Genomic DNA, 22,382 nt, shown 5'->3' on the forward strand with positions numbered 1-22,382 from the left:
ATAGTGGAACAAGGCTTGGAATGCGGTTATGTGGGCCTGCGAGGGGTGCAGTTAACTCCAGCAAGATCCGCCAAATTTAAATGGGAATTTCGTGTGTCACCTGAGGCCCCTCATTGCACAATGCCTAAAATGCATCGATAAACGGTTGAGACAGAAAGGCAGCGCGCCAGTGTACGACCTGGCGCCCTGGACTGGGGTGTGAGGTGGGCCGTGGTGGGCTGAGGAGGCTGAGGGCTGAGGAGGGACAGGGGAACCCCTGCGGAGGAGGGAAGAGGTCACGAATTTCTCCTTGCTGTATGTGAGCCTTGGCGCCCTTACCACCTGGGCGCGCAAGGGAGAGCGCACTTTCCTTGGGCCACTAGCTGCCCCGGAACCAGGTCTGAGCCCCCTGACCCGCGACCCTTTGGCTCTTGGGGGTGCCACCAGGGGCGCCGCAGCTTCAGTACGCCAGGGGTTCCCCTTCGGCCCTGCAGTACGCTGTATTCCGCTGTTGTGCCTTGTTGGCAGCGCACGGCAGGCACATTAATGCACTCAATTGCGATATTACCAGGCATAACAGACACCCTAACGTGCCTTAGGCTGCAAAGCACTCAACAGCCCCACACGCTGGCATGCAAATAGCGTACGAACTTGTAACAGAACATATTTATATACGTACTACCCGCACCCGCGAATTCAGTCGAGCCTGCTTCGTCTGCATCGTGCAACTGCAGCGCCAACTCTTCCATGTGATAATAAAATTCCCCAGTGACAACCGCACAATGTGCCGCTTCCAGGCTCTCCTAATGCACCGCGTATTCACATTATTACCACACACAGCCTCTTGCCGTTGTACCTATGCCTCTCCTGCTGTGCCCGACCTGCCTCCATGGGCCGCGCTGGCATTCACGCATGCCGCGCTCTATGACTACCTGCCTGCCCATGCTCGTCTGTCTGCCTACTCCTCCAGCCGTCAGTGCGTGCCGCCAGGGAACTCCCACTCGGTTTATCAACCGCAACAACCCCCACATCCCCAGGATTTGCGCATTAACCTGGAATGTGCGGCCAACTGTCACCACAACTGCAACTGCAACATTTTCCTATCCAGCGTCCACACATAGTTTCATGGTCTGTCATGTCTTATCTTCAATCGCCAAACTGCAATCCATAGCCATCTCCGTCCCGTCTTGTTGTCTCAGCATTCGCGTGCTCCCAATAGTAAGATGTACTTCTCTCCGAAGCCCATACATTGCGGGCCCAATCATCTGTACTGCGAAATAATTTCCCGATCTCTCCCTCCCGCACGCCCGCATCCCGGGATGTACAGCCCTCTCGCGTTGCATGTACTGCAGTGCTGGGCCCTGCGCGTCGCTGCTGCTTCTCTTACCACGTATGCCAATCCTGCAAGGCCTAGCGCATCGCAAACCTGAGTCACACGCTGCCCTGCGGAATGCCCGTGCTCTGCCGGCTGCTGACTGTAATGAGACACGCCAGGCGCTTGTTCCATGCGGCCTGCGTGCCTCCGCAGCGCTCTCATACGGCAGCTGTTTGTGTTCGCTGCCGGCCTGCTGCTCGCTTCTACCAACTTGTTGTGCTGCTCCTCCTGCTCTTGTTTTGCACTGCTACGCTGACCTGCGCCTGCATGCGCCACTCTCGGCGCGCCGTCATAATGTGAATCGACGCATGAGCCGCGCACCTCTTCGCCAGCCATCCCAGCCAAGCGCCGGTCGCCCTTTGTCACCGCCAGCCTTCTGTCCGCCAACACGAGGCGCTGCGACCGGTCTTCCAGGGCCAGATCTCAGCTCCACTCGTCGTGTCACTTCAATCCTTGCTGGAGCCGCCAAAGGAGATCCTCTTACTCAGCTTGCGGTACAGTCGTACCATGGTACTGCCCCTGCTAACCGGCACCAAGTGCTCGCCCCCACCGTTGACGTCAGCGGAGCCGCCGGCAGTCGCGCTGCTCATGCCGCTGGTGCTGCTCCGGCGAGATGCGTCCGCCGACTCCAGCCCCATGTCCAGGCCGGCGCCTGCACCCGCCTCCAGCGGCGCAGGCGGCGGCCACCGTGGCAGGCGGCTGCTGGCGCTGCCTACGCGCGGCGCGACCAGCGTGGCCGCAGTGGCGGCAACGGAGCCGCCGTCCGAGGAGATGCGGCCGAAGGCCACCTGGGAGGCGGACGCGAAGCCTGAGGTGTAGTTGCGGGAGGGGTAGGCGACCCCGGCAGCTGCCGGCGGCTCCAGGGTGCGAGCGCGCACCAGCTGCGGCCGTGATGAGGTGCAAATGTAGCCACCGCCAGAGGTACGGGCCAAGGGCCGGTCACCGGCGGCGCTGCCGTCATCTGCCGCCAGGGACACCGCCGCGGCCTCCACGGCGGTGAAGACGGGGTTATCGAACAGCCGCACGTCGGGCTCGGACTTGGTAGCTGAAGCGCTGCAGGACGCCGAGGTGCGATTCAGCACCGCCAGCGGGTCGGCTGGCGGCGTGGGCAGCGACGGTGGCGCGGGCGGCTTGTCAGCCAAGCGCGTTGTTGGAGAGAGAGGCCGGCCGACACTGGTGCGCGCCAGCGAGCCGCCGCTGGTGACATCCTCGCCGCCCTGCTGCTCGCCACTGCGGCGCTGGGCCTGGTCCTGCCCATGAGCCTCGTCGTCGTCGTCAGCGCCAGAGCCCTCCCGCTCCTCCTCCACCAGCACGTTGAGCTCCGTGCTGCCGCGGCGCATGGAGAAGGAGGTGCGGCCCGTTGCGCGGGGTGCCGTGGGCGGCAGCGCGCCCAGCGGCGACAGCAGACCGCCGGGGGAAATGGGAGACAAAGGCGGCAGCGAGCGGGAGTAGGGGCTAGGCTGGTGCTGCTGCGGCGAGCCAGCCAGAGTTGAGGCCGCGGGCGAGGGTGCAGGAGCCGAGCCGGAGGGCTCCGAGGCCGCGTGGGAGAATGCTGTCAGCAGCGCCGGCGGCGCCGGCGCCTTCACAGTCACAGCCCCCGCTGCCTCTGCTGAGGCAATGCCCTCGTCAGTGCCGCTGGAGCCACCGCCGCCGCTGCTACTGCTGCTACTGCCGCCCTGCACGTCCTCACCGACGCTGCTGCAAGTGCTCGCAGCGCCGCTAACAGCCTCCGCCGGCGCAGCAGGGTGCGCTGCAACCTCTCCAGCAGCGGCGCCCTTCTTTGCGGACGAAGCCGCAGCTGGCGCAGCCGCCTCCACCGCCGCCGCCACCTCCGCGGACCGGCGGCCCCGCTCTGCAACCTCTGCCTCAAGCCGCTGCTGCAGCTGCTGCATCAGCGCCAGCTGCCGCTTCGCCTCCGCTGCCTCGGCGCGCGCGCGCGCAACCGCCGCCCGCTGCTCCTCCAGGTCGCGCTGCGCCTTGCGTAGGCTTCCGCACAGCTCCTCCGCCGCGCGCTGCACCGTGCCCGTCTGCGCCGTCACCGCCGTCAGCTGCTCCTGCAGCTTGGCCCGGTCCAACCGAGCTGCGCGCAGCTCCACGCGCAGCTCCTGCATTGCCAAAGCAGCGGCTGACGCCGCCGCTGACGCGCCGGCGACGCGCTCCTCCGCCGCGGTGCGGGCGGCCCGCAGCTCCGACTCCAGCTCCTTCACGCGGCCCTCCAGCTGCTCCGCGCGCTGCCGAAGGGCCGCGTTGTCGGCCCACAGCCTCTCCGCTCGGGCCCTCGCCGGGCGGATCTCGGTCGCGAGCTCGTCGCGCGAGGCGCGCAGCGCGTCCACCTCGCCGCTGAGCCGCCCGTGGGCTGCCAGGAGGGTGGACAGGCGAGCCCGCACGCCGCGCTCGGCCGACTGGTGCGCCTCCAGGCGGCGGCTAAGCTCGGCACTCTCAGCGCTGCGCAGAGCGCGCTGCGTGATGGCGCGGGCAGCCAGCGCCGCCGCCTGGGACTCAGCATCATCGCCCGCTATGGCCGCGGCGGCGGCGTCCGCGGCCGCCGCGAAGGGCGACTGGGAGGGGGCAGTGCCAGCGGAGCGGGCGGTGCTCACCAGCGGCGTGGTGGCGCTAGCCACGCCTGCTGCGGGCGCTGCACCGCCGGGTGGCGGTGTCATGGGCAGGTGGTGCGTGTCTACCTCGTCCGCCTCCGCACCGCCTGGCAGCGCAGCCGTGCCCAGCGCCACGACCAGTCCCGCGCCGCTGCTCCCGCCGCTCGAACCAGACGCCGGCCGCTTCTCCGCCGCCAGCGCCGCCTGCGCCGCCGCCAGCTCTGCTTTCAGGGCCGCGATGGTCTCCACCATATCACCCATCTGTGCCTCCGCTGACACCGTGGTTGGCAGGCCGCCGAAAGCCGCATTCGTCATCCACGCCGCCGGCTCGTGCTGAGGCGAGGCATCCGCCAAGTCAGCGTCTGGGGCGGCCTGCCCCAAGGAGGTTTGCGGCACGCAGGACTTGTTGGCTGCGGAAGGAGAGCCAGAGCAGGAACCACAGGCGACCGCAGGCGCGCCGCTGTTCCGGCTTTCGCGGGAGTTCACGCCTGGACTGTCCGTGGCAGAGATGGCTGCGGCACCAGGCATGGCCTCCCACACCACCGTGGTCACGTTGAAGGAGCCACCCGACTCCAGCCCCCCACGGAACTTGGAGTCCGGCGTTGCCGCCATCGCTCCTGCATGCACGCCATCGGCCTTCGCCGTTGGCCCAGCACGCGCTGCTGTCCGCAGCGATGCCGCCTCGGCCCTCTCCGCCGCCAGCACCGCACGCAGTGTGATGCCGCGCGCGGCCGCGGCGGCCCGCTCCGACTCCAGGGCCGCGCTCAATTCCCTTAACGCGGACGCCAGCACCCCCACCGCCGGGAATGATGCAGGCATAGCCTCGCCCTCGCAACCAAGAGCGTCACCCGGCGGCGGAGTAGCCGTAGACGTGGTGCTGGAGGCTGCCCAAAGTGGTGGGACGTCACCTGAAGGGGCTGGCGACCGCAGCAGGCCAGCTGCTACCACATGCGCACTCCTTGCAGCCACGGGCGCGGTGGCGTGGTGGTCCTCGCGGGCCGCCGTGGCGCACCATGTCGAATGGGACAATATGAGCGCAGGGTGCGCCGCCGCGGCCACAGCAGCTGCTGCGGCAGCCTCCGCCTCCGCGTGACGCCGCGCGCCGTCCATTGCAGCCAGCCGGTCCGCCAGGCGCGCCCGTGCCTCGTCCGCTGACGCCAGCTGCGAGCGCAGCCCGCCGGCCTCTACCTCCATGACTGCCAGCTTGGCCTGCGCTGTCTCCAGCTCCGCCCGCGCAGCCCCCAACTGCTCTGCGAGCTGAGCCCGCAGCTCTGCTGCCTCGGCCGCCTCCGCCGCACGCGCATCCTGCGACGCCTTGAGCGCGCTTGCTGCGGCTGCCGAGTGCGCATCTACCTCTGCTTGCAGTTCAGCCAGCCGCTGCTCGGCCTCGGCCGCCGCTGCCAGCGACGCGGCTGCGGCTGCGGCCTGCGCCGCCGCGGACTCAGCCTCATGCTCGCAGCACCGCTGCCGCGCCGCCGCCAGCTGCTGCTCCAGCACTGCCACTGCATTGCCCCGCGCCGCCTCCGCCGCTACGAGCTGCGCTGCCAGCTCCTGCTGCTTGGCGTCCGCCGTCGCCAGCCGCTGGCGCGCCTCCGCCGAAGCCACCTCGGCCTCCGCTAACCGCCTCCGCGCTGCCGCCAGCTCTGCACCCTGCTCAGCTTTCAGCTGCTCCCGCTCCGCCGCAGCATCGGCCAGCGTCGCTGCTAGCTGTCGCTTGTACTCTGCCGCCGCCGCCTCTGCCGCCGCCAGTGCGTCCGCTGTCCGCGCCGCCTCAGACGCGTGAAACGCGCGTCCAGCGTCCAGCGCCGCCGTTGCCGTGTCACGTGCCACCTCTGCTTGTGCCAGCTGTGTGCGCAGCTCAGCGACGCAGGCGGAGAGTGCGGCGGCCTCAGCAGCTTGCCCTGCAGCCGCAACTGCCGCAGCCCTGGCGTCTGCCGCCGCGGCGTCCCGCTGCGCCAACAGCTGCTGCCGCTGCGCCTCCAGCTCGCTTCGTAGAACCGTAACCTGCAGCAACAGCAAGCACACCCACGCGGGTGCATAAGATGCAAGGACAACCAAACCGGCCCAAACCCCTCCTGGCAGAGGTGCGACCACGGTGCATAGCATGAGTTCCTGCATCGCCTAACCGCCGCATCTGTACCCGACGAGGCAAAACGCACCTGGGATTCCAGAACCGCCTCGCGCGATGCCAGAGCCCGGCACGCCGCCAGTGCCTCTCCCAGTGCCACCTCCGACGCTGCAGAGCAGCGACTCCGCGGCGCCTCCGCCGTTTCCACGCCCACCAACGCGCTTGACAGCTGCGACCGGAGCGATTCCAGCTGCCGACGCTGCTCCGCCGCAGCTGCCTCCTCTGCAGCCAGCGCCGCCCGCAGCTGGCGCTGCGTCGCCTCCGCGGCGTGAGCCTGCGCAGCCGCCGCCGCGGCGGCCTTCGCCGCCGCCTCAGAGGCGGCGGCGGCGCCATCTGCTGCACGCTGCTTCTCCGCCGCGGCCTGCTGCCGCGCCTCCGTCAGCTCGGCCTGCAGCGCGGCGACCTCTGCCACCAGCGTGCGCTGCCGGCCGCCAATATGCAGCAACTCGTTCTGGCAGGAGGCAAGCATGCAGGTGGAGTTGAGTTTGGCAGGATGGTGTACACCCAAGCCTACGTTAGCCGTGCAGCTGGGTAAGCTGCGCACCCATCGAAGTGACGGCTTTCGTGCGTGCAATACCCCTGCATATCCCTTGCCCCCGCACCTGCAGCGTGCTGTTGGTTACCGCCAGCGATGCCACCTCCGACCCCAGCCGCGACACCTGCTGCCCCAGCTCCGCGCCCACCGCCGTCAGCTCCGCCACTTGCTCCTGCCGCTGCTCCACCTCCACCACCAGGACCTCGCGCTCCTCCATCACCGCCGCCGTTGCCGCCTCCTGCTGCCGCGCCGCCGCCAGCGCCGCCGTTGCCGCTGCCATAGCCTGCCGTACGGTTGCCGATTGCACCGCCACATCCGCAGCAGCCTTGACGGCGGCCGCCCGCCATGCGCCCGCCTCAGCCTCAGCCGCCGCGGCGCGCTGTCGCTGCTCGTCGAGCGTCATTTTCATGGACCGCACGGCGGTCAGCAGTGACGACGACTCGGCGGTGGCGGAGGGGGAGGCGGCCACAGCGTCGTCCCCAGCGCTGCTGCCACTGCGCCTGCGGAGAGCGCCGCCGGCGCTGCCGCGAGCTTCTGCGTCGGCTGCGTCAAGCGCGCAGCAGGCGGCGGCGGTGTCGGCGAAGGGCGTCGCGGCCGCGATGGTGGGCGACACCGGCTGCAGCTCCGCCTGTGAGGTGTCGGTTGCGTACGTGTGAGTGTGGGTGGTTTGAGCGCGGTAACCACTGACCCGTCATATTATGAACTGTTTCCCCGTCGTCTGTGCCGCTGTGTAAAGCGGCAGCATGCAGCCACGCCCCCCGGCACATGACCGCACCTGCAGCCTATCCAGCACCAGCTCCCGCCGCTGCGCCTCCCTCAGCCGGCGCAGCAACGCCCGGTGCTCGTCCGCCTGTGCCGCGAGCTGGCCCTGTTTGTGGACAGGGGAGAGAAGAGCAAGGTAACTTCAGCCGTGAGGAGGTGAGAGCCACCGGAAACGCTTCACGCTGTGCTGCCATAAACCAAGCGTCACAGCGTTCCCCTGCTGCTGACCTCCTCTACGTCTGCTTTCCTGCATGCTTCCTCCGTGTCCTTGCGCAGCCTACCAAACCCGTCCACACCCCCGCACCTGCAGCGCTGCCACGGTTGCGCTGTGCGTGCTGGCGGCTTCCTGCAGCTGCCCCTGCACCGCCGCGACCACCGCCTCGCACTCCGCCTCCAGCTGCGACTGCAGCTCCTCCACATGAGAGGACAAGATCTGTGTGTGTGTGTGTGGGGGGATTACATTCATGATTAATTAAGAAGTGAAGTCGTAGGCAGGTACAGTTGCAGTTGGGGGAGGGGGTTGTAAATACCAGCCCAAACTAAACCGAACCCAATGCAATAGAGCGAGGAGGAGAGCGCGGCCTATGCTCGACAACGGAGTGGCACGCGACAATAGTAGGGGGGCAGTAGCAAGATGGTTGAACCCCCACATGGACTAATTCCATCCTCGCAGCGTCAGCAGGTGGGCTTCTTAGTCACAGCTGAGGCATGCAGCTGCCAGCATGCCCGGAAGTAGACCGGCACCACATACTTCACGTTTGGGTCCCGCATGTCAAAGCCGTGATTCGGCGTGTGTGCGCCAGCCGTCATGAGCACGATACTCCGACATCCGTCACGTCACTGTTGCGGCTGCCAGCCCCCCAACTACATGGACGGACTGCGCGGAAGACATCCCAGCTCCATGTGCTCCTACCTGAAGCTGCGCCTGCGAGGCCCGCAGTGCGGAGGACGACTGCTGCAGCGCCAGCTGCAGCTCCGCCACCTCCTGCATTATATGGGGTGTGAGGTTGGTGTTTGGGTGGTCGTGGTTCGGATCCGACGCACACAACGACACCGGCTTCCTTGCACGCGTGTGTCTACGGTGCGGTGTCGTGGCGGTGGTACAGCGGTGCCCAGTAGGCTCAAAGTCGAAGTAGGAAGGGGCGCAGTCCACTTCCCAACAAGGGCATCATGCGCACAGCAAACGCACCTCGTTTCGTGAGCCAGTAATCATGGCAGCCTCCTCGTCCGCTGCTGTCGCCATCAGGGCAGCATCCTCTTCCTCATCATCGCCGTCCTCCTCTTCCTCGCCTCCACTAGCCTGAGAGCTCTCCGCGCTCGCGGCTAGTTGTATGCCGTGGCTGCCCACACCGTACTGCGCCTTCACTGCGGCTGTCGTGTCGCAACCCCCAAGCAGCAACAGCTCGCCATGCGGGGCACGCGAGACGGGGACAGCCAATCCTGACGTCACCACGGCATCCGCCAGTACACATGCAGGCTGCTGGGTTGCAGCGTCCAAAGCTCGGCGGCTGGAGGAGGGGTTGTGTGCGAATTTGGGGAGCCGCTCCGCGGACGTGACCTCCGTGAGCAGTGACTGCAAGGCACGTGAGGTCAGGGGTTTACACTTTAAGTAACAGGCTCACGGAGGCATGTATCGCAGCGCCGGCAAACGGGACGACGCTGGGAGCCCTGCGGACCGGGAAGCGGTCGCTCCCGCCAACTGCCTGCAACAGACACCTGCGGCGCGGCCGTGCCGGAAGGTGCGCTCCTGCGTTCCCCCATGCCAGGCCGCCTCGTGAACGGTGTACCGACAGCTTACCTGCACTTCACCGATGAGGTCGCCGAGGTCGGCGGAGGCCAGAATGTCCGCGCCATTCATCATCATACCCGACTTCGCTTCGCCAGCTGAATAATCCTTCTTACTTCCGGTCTCCTCTTGCTCGGGCTTGAGCACTAACACCGGACGTGGAAAGCCCACGACCAAAACTGGGTGCCGCAGCTCCTCTGCGCAGTCGCTAGACTTTCGCACGCAGTCGCGTCTACTTAAGCCAAGCGTTGCTGCTAGGACCACTGAAAGTATCAGAGAGGTCGAGGCGTCGCGCTAAAGTGCGCCCTCGCTCTGACGACGCCCAGTGGCGCTAGCCATGCGCATCATTGTAAGACATAATAGCAACAACTCTCAGGTTGTGTCCATACCGCGCTACTTGGTTTGTTGGCGCAAGCCCCAATCGGGTCTCAAAGGGGTCAGTTGTCTCTAGTGCAACTCGAATGTTATTCGAGCATCATCTAAAGTCATTGAAAGAAGCATCCACACGACAAGAGCGAGGTCTGACGAGCAAGGACCTCGCGAACTGGCAGAACTTTGCTACGGAGTGGTGAATGTGGGTGATGTATGCATATGACCTATACACGATACCTACATGGACCGCAGAGTGTCGCAGCGACGCGCTTAGTCGCTGGTCGCGCGAGGGTCGCTGCGGATCTTCATCGCGCCCCGATTTGGGGCAACCGACACGCGTCTATTATGGACCGCTGGTGTGCAAGCGCTCAATCATGGGATATTATTTAGTCTTGACCGGGGGCAACAGGCGCCAGACCCTAGGGTCTGTGGCCCCCCTTGGGTGTTCGCGGGCGGGACGGGCCATCCAACGCACCGGGTCAAGTCTCGTTCAGTCGTCGCGGGGATCCAGCTTACCCCGGCCACATAATTTGCCCACTTGGGCACGACCTGACCGGAGTATGATACAGTTTCCGCCCGGCCATCCACGTACGGTCTTTGCGTGCCTTCCGGAGGCCCGGGTCGCACGTATGCACACACGCACGGACAGGGGTGTTCCTGGGCGGCTTCCCCCGAACGGCTGCGCTCGGGTGGCTCAGCCCAAAAACCGGGGTGACCCCTTACAACGCCAACAATTTATAACGTCCTACATATTGTTCTCGCCAGAGGAACGGCGTGAAGAAGCAAGCACCGTGCATGGGGTCTTGGGCACGGGTCTTGGGGTGTGCCGCCCTATGCCGCCAGGCACACGGAACTGCAAGCCGCACGCACGCGCCGTCGTGACAGTGCATCACCCCTGCCCAGCCTGCAGCGCATTGCGGGTCCAGAGCAAACAGCCTGGACCGCAGCAATCTCCTTGCACGCTTGAGCACGGTTGGATTTGGAAGTCGAGGCCCTTCCAGCGGTGCTGGGGCCCACATGTTGCAGGTGCAGGTCATAGACATTTCGGGCAAGCACTGAAGCACAGCTCTACACCACGTTCATATAGTTGTCGACACAGCCCCGCAATGCTGGCAAGTTCATGTTGTTAGCTCGCCAGCCGCTAGCAAGCAAAATGTCCACGCCCATATTAGCCGATTGGGAAGAGGCAGGACCGGACATGCTGACCAGTGCCGCGTGCCGCGCGTTTCTGCGTCAACCTTGCCCAAAGCATCCACTTAACCAATGCTGCAGGCCACATGGTCATTGTAGGGGCACGAGCACGACATTTGGGAGGCAGTAGAAATGCTGGGGCCCAACAATGAAACAAGGATGGTGCCAGACAAGACTGGTTCCTTGGTAAGCCCTGACTTAGAAATTTAACCGATACGTGTTGGCGTCGTTTGACGCATTCAAAAAGCCAGCAGGACCGTGTGGCAATTCAATGAGCCCCATTGTGCTCATGCTCTTTTGGCGGGGCAGGTGCGTGATTCCTGAGCGCTTCTCTATTGTAGTTTGTAGCCTAGCTTGATTAGCTGTATATTGCAGCTCTCACCGAGCACAGCTCAATACGCCGCCGTTGCAGCGTCCAATCACAACTCTTCCTTGTCTGGCCTGACTGCCTCGCGTCAAAATCGAGCAATCAATGAAGCGCCCCAGGACTGAGGAGGGCCTGGATCCGGGCATGGCCGGCGGGGTTCAGGGCCAGATTGGGCCGGACGGCTTCCCGTGTGTGCGGCTACGGGGGCTGCCGTTTGATGTCATGGAGGGGGACATCAAGATGTTTCTGGTAGGGGAACGACTGGCTCCTGGCTAGCGCGCGCCTGCCTGTGACCTCGGTGCTTTTTTTCCTTCTTCGCGCCAAGCGCGGCCAAGAGCTGGGCTAATGACGCTTGCCCGCTCGCACCCGGCCATGGGTTGGGATTGGGCTGCCGTTCGCGCTTTACATAGGAGCTGGAACCGGTGGATATCGTCATGGTGAAGCGGGATGGGCGGTTCTCTGGGGAGGCCTTCGTGGTGGTGGGCAACCTGCAGCAAGTCGAGGCTGCGATGACGAAGCACCGCCAGTTCATCGGCCAGCGCTTTATCGAGATCTTCCCGGCGCAGAAGCGGGTGAGTCGAAGGCGAAATGCGCCATCGCTCGCCCAGATCGTTGACCGCCCGCAAGCGCAAGTTCAAACCTCGTGCCCTTGACCGCTACCTCTTGCAGGACTACTACCGCGCGGTCGCTAACTACGTGGGCGGGGGCGACTACGGCCGCGGCGGTTACGGGATGGGTGGAATGGGCATGGACCCGATGGGCTACAACCCGATGATGGGCGGCTACGACCAGTCCGGCATGGGCATGATGGGCGGCGGCGACATGGGCATGATGGGCTACGGGCAAGGCTATGGGCAAGGTGGCATGGGTATGGGCGGTGGAATGGGCATGGGCGGCATGCGCGGCGGTGGCGGCGGCGGCATGGGCGGGGGTGGTATGGCCGGCGGCGGCACCACCTGGCTCAAGCTGCGCGGCCTGCCCTTCGCCGCGGTGCCTGATGACATCATCGCGTTCTTTGACGACCCCTCGCTCGGCATTCCGCGCCTGGACCCCTCCCGGTGAGCAAGGCCTGATGGGTTGCTTGGGCTTGGCTGGTTCGTGGCCAGGGGTCGTTGACGCCAATGGGACGCGGACGCACGCAGTACGCCGTTTTCTGTGCGTGGTGCTGCGTCAGATGGCCCTAATTTGTTCTCGCAGCGCCTAGCGCCCTGTCCTCCACCCTGCTGGTTTTCCGGGCTGTCTTGAGTCTCTGCACCTGGACACTCACCGTTGCATCCCTGCCATCTCACTGCACCACCCGCAGGGTGCACATGTGGACGGACGGCGGCCGGCCCACGGGCATGGCGCTGGTGCAGTTCAACACGCCCGCCGAAGTGTCCATGGCGCGCGCCAAGGACAAGCAGCTGATGGGCACACGCTACGTGGAGATCTTCCCCGCCACCCGCGGCGACCTGGACAAGTTCATGGCGCGTACCGGCGAGCAGATCCCCGTCTAGATCCGCGTGTGAGGGGGCCGGCGTCAAGTGACCGATGTCCATTTGTCGCTTAGGGGAGGCCCGGGAGGCAACTTCGCGTGTGAGTGAGGCGAGCTGCCTGTGTAGCGGAGGCTGCTGGAGGATGTGAAAGGATGCACGGTCGAAGAGATCGACTTATGACGGAGCGAGCGAGAGGATGGGTGTTAAGTGCGGCATGCTTTTGTTCGTGGCGCCGCGTTGCGTGCGCTGTTACTTCGCGCGGTGAGTTTGGAGGGGTGGGTGTGGCACCAGCAGCAGGCGCGATTGTAGCGCAAGAGATAGAAGGCTCGTGAGTCATGAACAGCAGGGCCTGCTACATCCACAAAGAGCTAGCCCTTCGGCCGCGGTGGCATCCTGAGCATGCGTGCATTTGGGCCTGAAACAATGTAACAATGCGGATGGCTGATGAGAATACGACGCCTACGATGTGATGGTAGCAAGGGGCTACGCGGCCGTGCTGGTTCACGTCCCCTACCTGGGAATATCGCAACTGTCTGCCGTCCTGTCGTCAGTCGGTCAGCCTGCACAATACTAGGCAGCCTGCAGTCAGACACCGTACATATGTCTGTTTCTACGATAACTGCCTTTGCTTGGCCATCGGAACTCTGCAGGACGGCACCTAAAGGGCAAGCGGGTCACAGGTTCACAGCAAGGGTATTCGCGGATGTGTCGCGCCCTATGATAGGACAATGAACGTGTTTGCAGATCTGTTATGTCGGCCTCTGCAACTGGCCGTGTTGGCCACGGTGTAGGCGGCCTGGAGCGCATGCGTAGCGAGCGAGAGGGTGGCGCAAGACGATCACGTTCCGGCTTACATGTTGCCTCAGAGTTCAACGTCCACTAGGACGGGTCCCTCAATAGAACGGTCAAAGACTATCTCGCCTAGGATCGGAATGAGAGACGGCTCTAGCCGCTCTCAGACGCGACCTATATCCTCTCTCGGATCACCCGTACTCCGACCTCCCATGCAATACACCGTGTCGAGCCAACCAACCTCGGGCACGTTCCCCTCTTCCCACACGCCAAAACCACATCCAAATCACTCAGTCACACGATATGCACGGTCACACGCCAGGTCACGACAGATGTATGGACATGGCCAGATTATTGGTTACAAGAGGGACCTGCTGACGCAGTTCACGAGCCAGTGACGTGACGCGGCCAGCAGTGGCCAGCAAGGGCGCCCGCATTGAACTGGGAGCGGGAGGGCATAGTGCCCATAGGAGTGGCTGCCATCATGAGGAAGCTAGTGCAGGCTAGTGCGCCTCGCCGTTCGGATGTCTGCAGGAGCTATGACGGGACGACAGCCTTGCACGCTGGCCGGAGATTGCATGAGGGGACAACCCGAGCGTACAAGCAAGCAGGGACCATCGAGCGCTGCCCGGGACAAACTTGGAAGGGGAAGCCCCCCTGACTTGAATCCACCACCACCCAAGGTGTTGCTGCAACTCTGCATGCTTAAGTCCAGCAGGTCAGCGCACAGTGAGTCGAACCCAAGCCGTGCAAGACCCTGCAAGACCCACCAAAGCCCCATCATGTAGCATCACCGCCACAATTTCGTGACACCAGGCAATTCGTTTAGGTCTTCTGGTGGCATTACCCCGGCAGGGATGAGCGGGTCTCGTACATAACTGCCTCCCTGCCTCTCAGCCCAAGCATGCGCACGTTACGCGCACTGTGCACACACTCGCCAGTCTTCTTGCGTTCCCTTTATAAGGACATGTACCGTGTTACCGTATTGTGCTTCCACTCGCAAACACCTGGGCCATTCTTCCAACTGGACAGAGTCCTGTTCCTGCAGAACTTCCTTGAGGCCTTTGCCAATACCAAGAGCACCACTACTGCTTATTAGTGTGTGTGCACGCCGCACATTGCGTCACACCGTGGAGCTATCTGCGCAAAACTCCATGTGGCATAACCCCCCTAATCCCTAGGCCTTCCCAAGGGCCTTCCCAGGGCAGCATTTACAGCTACTGCCAGCATCACATCTGGATTCTCGCAGAAGCTCGAGCTGTGCACACCGAACAAAGGCTCTTCTGTGGTCATGCACAATCAACAGCACCCCTATTGCGTTAAACCCTAACCACCGCATCCGGGTTCTCTTATGCGTTCCCTGCTGCGTCCAATAGTGCATCAAGTTATAAACCTCCCTGTGCGCAAACGATATATCAGTACACTCGTGCACTTTTCCGATGTAGGCGGGTAAACGATGCGAAACGAACATGTGATAAGCCAGTACCATATGATGATATCACTGCCCCCAAGTGCACATGAAACGAGTATATCTTTGGAACCATGTAACCTTGTGCATATTGTATCACGATACATGCGTGTGCGCATGGTCATGCACATGGCATAGACATGAAGACAGTGTTTACGCTGCCTGCAATCCGCTGTGCTCCTCCTTGATCAGGAGCAGCTGCTTGACGGCCTCAGCGGCGGCGGGCCGCCTCTCCGGCACCGGATCCCTGCAAAGCACGTGGGCGTTAGGTGCTCAAGACACGTACGCTGTGCTCAAACCTGGAACCACGGTTACATTTCTTGCGCATAGCAGCGCATCAGGTTAGTAAGAAAACTCCATACGGACGGCATCGCACTGCACTATGTAACTACTGATTTCCCCTGTATCGTAGTGGACAGCCGACAGCCTGAAAACATCGCCGCGCGGCCTTCTCACCAGCAGGACGTGATCAGACGGATCATCTTGGGCGGCAGGCGATGTGCGGGGATGGCTGCAAGAGGTGGTCGCTCCTGAAGCACCGCAACCTGGGATGTGTGGGCCATAGGGTAGGCGCCGTGAGTCAAGCGGTTTATCCGCCATCGGCCATCATTGGCGGGTCACCAATGGGAACCCATTGGGGCACCAATGCGACGGACAATGCCTGAAACTTAAGGTCCGTCCATCTAGGAACTGACCTCAACCCTGTCGTTCCCCAACTCCTAACCCCCCGGGTTTCCTTGAGATTGGATTACAGTTCCCCCCATAGGCCATGCTCTCCTCCTCGATCTTTTGCATTGGGGTCGGTTTAGTTTGGGCTGGTACATTCCCCCCGCATGCTCACCCGATAGGCCATCTGGACCAGCGTCAGATCCTGTGTGGGCATGGGCAGTGTGTCACACATGACATGGCATGCGTACCTATCATGCTCACCAGGGGCACTTCACGTCTAGGGGCTTGCATGGGCAGAGGCGGGCAGTTGCAGACGTGCGCATTGCTCCCCCACCACGCACCTGCCAGGGCACTTCGCCAGACAGCATGCTCCACAAGAGGATGCCGAAGCTGTAAACTGCGGACCGCCGGGCAGAGAACAATGTGTAAGAGTCGATGCGACGCACCGCCAGCAGGATGGCAACTGGCGAGGCACGGTCCTAACGGCTCCGGCCAAGCCTCGACGGCTACAAGCCCCCGGCCCGCAAATGAACTTCGAGTGCACAAGTAAAGCCGCGACACAGTCGTACCATCAACTTTGTGAGAGACCAGATAGTTGTCAATATCAAACAGCTCTGGGGCCTGTGCATACACAGCGACAGTAGTGTTAGCAGTGGCAGTACTGCCGGTATTGCGGGGCAGCACATGTGCAATTGCATGGATTTATTGGCTGGCATTCTGGCTGCATGTGCACCAATTTGAGTAGTCACTACAAGCGTTATACTCTAAAGAGGCCCCTGTCCCACAAGCCTACCCCGACTTGCTCACCATAAATGCGGGCTACATCAGCATGACGACAATGTAATGCCCGGGGTTGGGGGGGGGGCAGGGGTTCTCAGTTACCAAACACAAGCAGCAGCAGCAGCTGCCAGGTGAGACCCATATAGTGTGCTGTTCAAGCAATCATCCCTTCCTGTGCACAGGGCAGTACACATGGCGCTGCATAGTCTGCGGACTGACCGTGCCAGCCTCTGGATGGTCCGTGTTCAGAACGGTGCTCGCGATGCGGGAAATACCGAAGTCCTGCACGCCAGTCCACGCAAACAACTTGTTGCTTGCCATCCACCACAACATACTAGCTTCTCGGGAAGTGAAATGCGTGCTCTGACAGTTGAAACACTAAAAGGACAAGCAGGGAAGACCCAAGGCCCATGCGTCCATGCGGGCCGAGACGCACCGCGAGCTTTGCAACAGGCTTGGGTCCGGACATGTTCAAGAGCACATTCCTGCGAGCATAAAGAAAGATTTCATGCTGCAAGCGTTCCTGAACGGTGTACAGCCGCTCCAGGTGCAGCCGGAGCTGTGGATCATGTACGAATACGGGCACAGTACACACGGTAATGCGAGCACATCGAAGCCTCCCAGGCAGTACGAACAGTGTGTCCCACAGCCGCAACACAGCTCACCCGGGCTTCAGGCTGGAAGGTGGTGGCAGTAAGAATCAAGGCGAGGGGAGATGGAGCGGGTGGAGAAGGGACGGAATCGGGAGGAACCGGGGACTGGGGTAAGACACGGGAGCGAGCAGGCGAGCGGCAGCAGGCAGGCTGACAGTGCTGCCGGGATCAACTTACTCGCGGTGAATGATGGTGGGGTGAAGGTAACCTGCGCGCCAGGACAGAGTGGGCGCAAGAACTGGCTAGCACAAGAGCACGGTGACAACAACGGCTATCTGGCATGTGGTTGCAATTAGGGGCCGCAACATGATAGACGTCGTCACACGCACGGGCGACTCGACTCACTCAGGCCGTGCGCCACATCTAGCGCAATGTCCAGCACGACAGCCAGCGGCAGCAGAGGCTGCGGCGCAACGCCATTGCCGCCATCGCCACCACCGCCGGCACGCCCTCCAACGATGTGGCCATAGCTGCTGCCGCTGCCGTACAGCAGTCGCTCCAGACTCGTCTCCATCAGCTCCATCACCAGGCACAGCCGCGGCGGCGCCACACACGCTGCCAGCAGCCGCAGCACGTTGGGGTGCCGGCAACGGCTGCGGGAATGGTGGGCAAAAGGCACAAGGGTCCCGCCGTTGCACCGGCCTCACTTGCACCAGGTGCCCACATCCTGCCTGTAACTCGCAAGTCTTGACAAGCACGGGCCCCGACTCACCCCATGACCTCGACCTCCTGCGCCAGCGCCTCCCGCAGATGCTGGCGCATGGCGGCCTCGTCGCCGCATTGTCCTGCAGCGCTGTGGCCCTCGGTGGCGCCACCAGCAGCCTCAGCACGGGGGCCGCGGGCGCCAGCGGCACCGCCCGTGCTCTGGGCCACGCCCGCAGACACCAGAAATGCAGAGTCGTTTAGCAACTTGACAGCCTGCGCAGCAGATTTGAATGCGATCATACTTTTGGGAAGGCCGAGCAGACGAGGGACCGTTCAACGTTGGAGCAGCGTGCAGCGGCAGTGCTACTTCTTTTTCCCCGCCAGCCCTTCGCCATTTATCCGCTCTTTCTCTCCGCCTGCATGAAGCTGATGAAGCATATTCAGTCCCCCGACCAGCCCAATATACTCACCACACGCTGCCCCTGGTAGCGGCCCTCCACGACACGGCCAAACTGCGCAGTGGGGCACAGGGGCGGGCGTTGGACCTAAGGGGCTCAGACGCCGCAACGAATGGGACTTCACGCATAAGCTATGCGAACTCCATCATCTGATACGCCAATCATGTGATTATGTACAATGCATGCATGTATCAATGCTGGCCACCTCCGTAACTGACTCAGACTGCTTCCACACGCCGCGTTTATTCTGGTGACCGCCTGATGACCGCCCCCATACCGATCGCTTTAATTGGGGCTGGAATGGTGGGCGCGCTGGCTGTACTCACCGCGCCGCGCCCCAGAGTGATGGGCAGCAACGTCACTGTGGGGTCAAGCAGGCTCTCCGCCTTCAACTCCACGTGCCGTACGGGCCGATCCAGCGTCACCACCTCCACCGTGTCGTACATGGAAGCCTCTGCCTCGCCCTCCCCGTCCCCGTCCGCCTGCTGCTGCTGCTGCCCCTGATGGGCCTCGGCCTTGCCTTGATGGCTATGGTGGCTGTCCTCGAGCCTGTTGCTGCAACGGGAAGCCGGCGCCGCATGCTGCTGGGCAGCACTGACCCCCGGAGTCGAGGAAAAGCCGATGGCGAAGGCACATGGATCCGTGTCCGGACTCGTTCCGGTAGCAGCGCCGCTACCGGTGTCAGACAGGACGTTCTTGTGGCCGACAGCGCTGCTCGCTGTCAGTTTCAGGCGCGTGCCAGGGGCCGCGGTGGGCGATGCGGATGCAGAAGAGTTCCTGCGGCCATGTTTTCGGGGCGTCACACTATGTTAGGATGGCACAAGGGAGGGCGCCGGCACCGCGAATTGTTGGGTTGGTAGGCCGGTGGGTGGGAAGTGGGTGGGAAGTTGGCTGTAAGCTGTCTACACTGCCGTATGGAGTTTGCACTGCAGCAATGCAGTTGTTTATGCATCAGCATGCCACACCCTTGCCTGCCGGTGCCTGCCTACTTACCTGCTGGCTCGGGGCGACCGCCAACACGGCGTGACAGGGCACAGCATCCACTTTGGTGCTGCAGCATCCACGCCGCCGTTTGTGTCAACTGCAGTCGCAGTGGACAGAGCAGTTCCGTGCAAGTCCGCGCCGACACGGATTCCGAGGTCCCCGCTATTTCCGTCTCCATGTTGCTGGCCCTGGCACTGGAGTGCTGGTCCCATGCCGTCCGGCTTTGAAGCCATGGGCAACAGGCCCGCCGCCCTGCGCCGGTGCCATCGCGCGAAGCCCACTCCTGCGGCGACGAGCAGGCCTGCGGGGCGGACACAATGCCGTCCCGTACAGTGCCGTTTGCAAGTGGGCGGGCACAGGATGAGAGGAGTACGCAATCATGACTGACACAAATGATGTTCTTCACTGCGTAGCCCCAACAAGCCATTGGGCCAAGCAGGAGCAATGGGAGAGAATGTGCCCGCCCCTGGGGAATGGTTCAGAAGTAGCCCTCGGCCCACCTGCGGCCGCCACACCGCCGATGATGGCCCCGACCAGCACCTGACCCATCTGGCTCAGCCCGCCTCCAGAGCTGCCGCCATCACCCGCCGGCTCGCTTGAAGCATTGCGCGGCAAGAAAAGAGTGACGTTGACGGCCGTGGGCGAACCGTGGGATGCCTTGTACGTATCCCATGCGCTGTAGCTGTGTGGCCAAACGGAGAGTGTTGTGAGAGTTGATACGTTGCGCAGCATGGTCTGTAAACAGAGTGAACAGAACTGCGTCCTGCTCATCAACAAAAATGCGCCCTGCTGGTTGAGTCATACTCCCCTTGCATACCCAACCCCACAAGAAGACCACGACCTTGTTCGAACGGGAGGGGAGTAGCGGTAGGAGCTAGTCCAAAAGCAAACTCACCAGCCCACCGCTCCCAACTCCTGCACGCATTCCACACTTATAGTCTCGTCGCAGACGTATCGGGTATTGACCAGCTGGATCGTATAGCCCGCGGCAATGTATTTCTGGTTCACATCCAGGTCTGCACACGCTACTGCGAAATCCTGGTAAAAGCCCAGGTGCGGCCAGCAGCGCAGCTGCGGCGGCGCCAGGGACAGGAGCGGCAGCAGTGGTGGTGGCGGGGCCCGCGCGATGGCCACCTCGAGGCCATTGCTGCTGCTTCTGCCGCTTGTACTGGTGTACGTGGCATCAGAGGCAGTCGACTGGCAGGCAGGCTGCGGCAAAATCGCCTGGAACAACTGAACGCCCAGGACGCCGGCTGGCCTCGGGGCACCCGACAGCGACTGCGCACGGCGGCGGAAGCATTGTGGTGGACATGGTTAGGCAGGAGAGCTTAGCTCGAGGCAGCATGTGCATGCACCCGTAGAGCGCACCAACTGGCCGTGCCGAGAGCATGAGTGGGTGGGTGTCGCCTCTTGATGTGCCATCGGATGGCTGTGTGTGCATCCGCCACCATGCATGCTGAACAGGTAGGTGCAGCCGGCATGCGCGCATCTCACGCACCTGGTTGTGGTAGGAGGGTGGTAGGCACAAGCCTGTACGTGGGCGGCATGGCGCAACCACTCATAATTAGTCAGGCCGGCAGAAGGCACATGTTCCCGCCTCACATTTTCGCTTCCAAACCGACCCCGGCTATGTCCGGGAGATGAGGCTAGTATCGGAACCTTCGGCCTCAGACGGAGGACGTGGCGTGGGCTCAGCCCACTTTTCTTCCCTTGCGAGGGAGAGCCACCTTTTCTTGTCGCTTCCAACTGACGACGCACACGTGCTCCTAATGCGTATGCACAACAGTAAACAGCGAAACTCAAGCAAATTGAGGCAATTAACTCACGCTGCACGGTATAGCAGCTGTCCACCACCAGCCGGCCCCAGTCGCCCCGGTCACATGGCACAAGGAGGTCATAGCCGGGCGCCAGGTTCTGATTATTACGGCGAGTGCCGAAAGTAACAACGTACTTGAAGGTGAGCGTCGAATTGACCAGCCGCACCTGCACATGACAACAGAGGAACACAGCCAGGGTAGTAAGGGAGTGAGGCAGGAGCAGGGAGCTGCACCTGGCTGCACGGCCCAGGAGCATAAGGCAGGCGGGCAGGCAGGCAGGCAGGCAGGCAGGCACAAGTGGTGAGCTCACTACAGGCCAGCAATACGTAAGCAATAAGCATCAACTTACTTTGTGGCTCAAGAAGTTGTTGTCCCATGTCAGCAGCATGCCATCCGGGCCGGGCGGGATCCCAAGAAAGGTGAGATTGCGCCTGAGGCGCCGGGATGCGGGGAGCCAGTTGAATGGTGGGGACGTGTGCAGAGTGCAGCGTGTGTGCTGTCCAATTACGGCTGATTCCCAGCCGGAGTAAGGGCGGCTGCCACAACAGTGCGCTGCGTGTCAAACGGCTTTCGGCACTTGTGACCGTAGAGAGGGAATAGCGGGGGTGGAGTAAACGAAAGTGAGCTCAGATTGCGGATTGGAGAAGGCAACAACAGAAGGACACATAATAGCACAAACACGGAAAACGCAACCTAATGATGCGACACTGCAGAGAGTGTACAGCCCATTCCGAACCCGTTCCGGACCATACTCCAGCTTAAGGCCATTCACCAGCACCATAGCCGCGGCCGAACCGCCGAAGGTCTGACGCATTGCACGAACCTGACCGGCACGGGGGTAGGCACATCCGCCCACGATGCCTCGGTGCAGTTAATGTCTCTGGTGACCATGACGACGTCAACTTCCGTGTCCACATACCCCCTCACCACGTCTGCAAGGCGCGCCCGAACATGGGTCGAGGGTCTAGGACAGCAGGGTCGAAGAGTGCAGGAAATTCGTGGAGGTTCACATCGGGAGTTCGTCCACAACCCGCACCCAAGGCCCGATAGAGCAATGTCAAAGCAGTACACTCCACTATAATAAAGCTCAACGGACAAGGCACGCACCCGCACAAGAAGTTGCCTGCATTACTCGTCCCTGCGCGGCCTGAGCGCCGAGGAGGGCGACGAGCAATGCCGCCCCGTGCATCAATGTACTCATCAGTAACTATGCGTTTTATAGAATTGGATGCAGCATGTCGCCCTTCCAGGAGTGAGTTCGTGGCCGATATTTTAACACTCTGTTTTATTTTGCGTTCGATTTGGGAGCCAGCAGTATATAACTTGTCACCCTCACGTTGAGTACTCAGCAGTTAAAAATATTCGCGGTCGACGCAGCTGTGGAAGGGACGTGCATCCATGCTGCACAGAAATCGCATAAGCGAACGGCTGATGATTTTACTAGCTGATGCCCGTTACCATAAAAATGCAAATGCGGTATGAGAGGGCGGACGGTGGCCTGGATTGGTTTGTCGGCAAATGGTCATTCAAAGCCCGCCAGAGCCAAAGCCAA

The 22,382-nt window shown here is 62.5% G+C and overlaps 3 protein-coding genes across 4 annotated transcripts; 1 reads left to right on the forward strand and 2 right to left on the reverse strand.

Moving 5' to 3' along the window:
- Nucleotides 1-370: 370 nt before the first annotated feature.
- CHLRE_17g741800v5 (uncharacterized protein) lies at nucleotides 371-9,916 on the reverse strand. The gene is made up of 8 exons (XM_043072662.1): nucleotides 9,172-9,916; nucleotides 8,563-8,946; nucleotides 8,287-8,358; nucleotides 7,678-7,806; nucleotides 7,387-7,479; nucleotides 6,679-7,239; nucleotides 6,108-6,527; nucleotides 371-5,952 (listed from the first exon to the last, which is right to left on the reverse strand). Exons 1-8 carry the CDS (start codon nucleotides 9,232-9,234, stop codon nucleotides 1,801-1,803), a joined length of 5,874 nt encoding a protein of 1,957 aa, XP_042915121.1. The 5' UTR covers nucleotides 9,235-9,916; the 3' UTR covers nucleotides 371-1,800.
- Nucleotides 9,917-10,605: 689 nt separating this feature from the next.
- Nucleotides 10,606-13,005, forward strand: CHLRE_17g741850v5 (uncharacterized protein). Its single transcript, XM_001701040.2, has 4 exons — nucleotides 10,606-11,338; nucleotides 11,500-11,661; nucleotides 11,759-12,147; nucleotides 12,393-13,005. Exons 1-4 carry the CDS (start codon nucleotides 11,195-11,197, stop codon nucleotides 12,583-12,585), a joined length of 888 nt encoding a protein of 295 aa, XP_001701092.1. The 5' UTR covers nucleotides 10,606-11,194; the 3' UTR covers nucleotides 12,586-13,005.
- A 4-nt stretch (nucleotides 13,006-13,009) lies between these two features.
- Nucleotides 13,010-22,265, reverse strand: CHLRE_17g741900v5 (uncharacterized protein). 2 transcript variants are annotated; one of them, XM_043072663.1, is made up of 22 exons: nucleotides 21,938-22,265; nucleotides 21,654-21,762; nucleotides 21,180-21,261; nucleotides 20,840-20,996; nucleotides 20,512-20,543; nucleotides 19,909-20,291; nucleotides 19,514-19,695; nucleotides 19,023-19,314; nucleotides 18,356-18,806; nucleotides 18,042-18,083; nucleotides 17,639-17,844; nucleotides 17,272-17,519; nucleotides 17,104-17,134; nucleotides 16,939-16,950; nucleotides 16,710-16,758; nucleotides 16,493-16,555; nucleotides 16,301-16,312; nucleotides 16,063-16,114; nucleotides 15,835-15,890; nucleotides 15,666-15,695; nucleotides 15,281-15,369; nucleotides 13,010-15,071 (listed from the first exon to the last, which is right to left on the reverse strand). In XM_043072663.1, exons 1-22 carry the CDS (start codon nucleotides 21,957-21,959, stop codon nucleotides 14,978-14,980), a joined length of 2,694 nt encoding a protein of 897 aa, XP_042915122.1. In that variant the 5' UTR covers nucleotides 21,960-22,265; the 3' UTR covers nucleotides 13,010-14,977. The 2 variants fall into 2 exon arrangements, with proteins under 2 accessions (XP_042915122.1, XP_001701118.2); XM_001701066.2 differs by having other exon boundaries at nucleotides 13,403-15,071.
- Nucleotides 22,266-22,382: the final 117 nt, after the last annotated feature.

Source organism: Chlamydomonas reinhardtii, chromosome 17, assembly GCF_000002595.2.
Source record: "Chlamydomonas reinhardtii strain CC-503 cw92 mt+ chromosome 17, whole genome shotgun sequence".
Classification (NCBI taxonomy): Eukaryota; Viridiplantae; Chlorophyta; class Chlorophyceae; order Chlamydomonadales; family Chlamydomonadaceae; genus Chlamydomonas; species Chlamydomonas reinhardtii.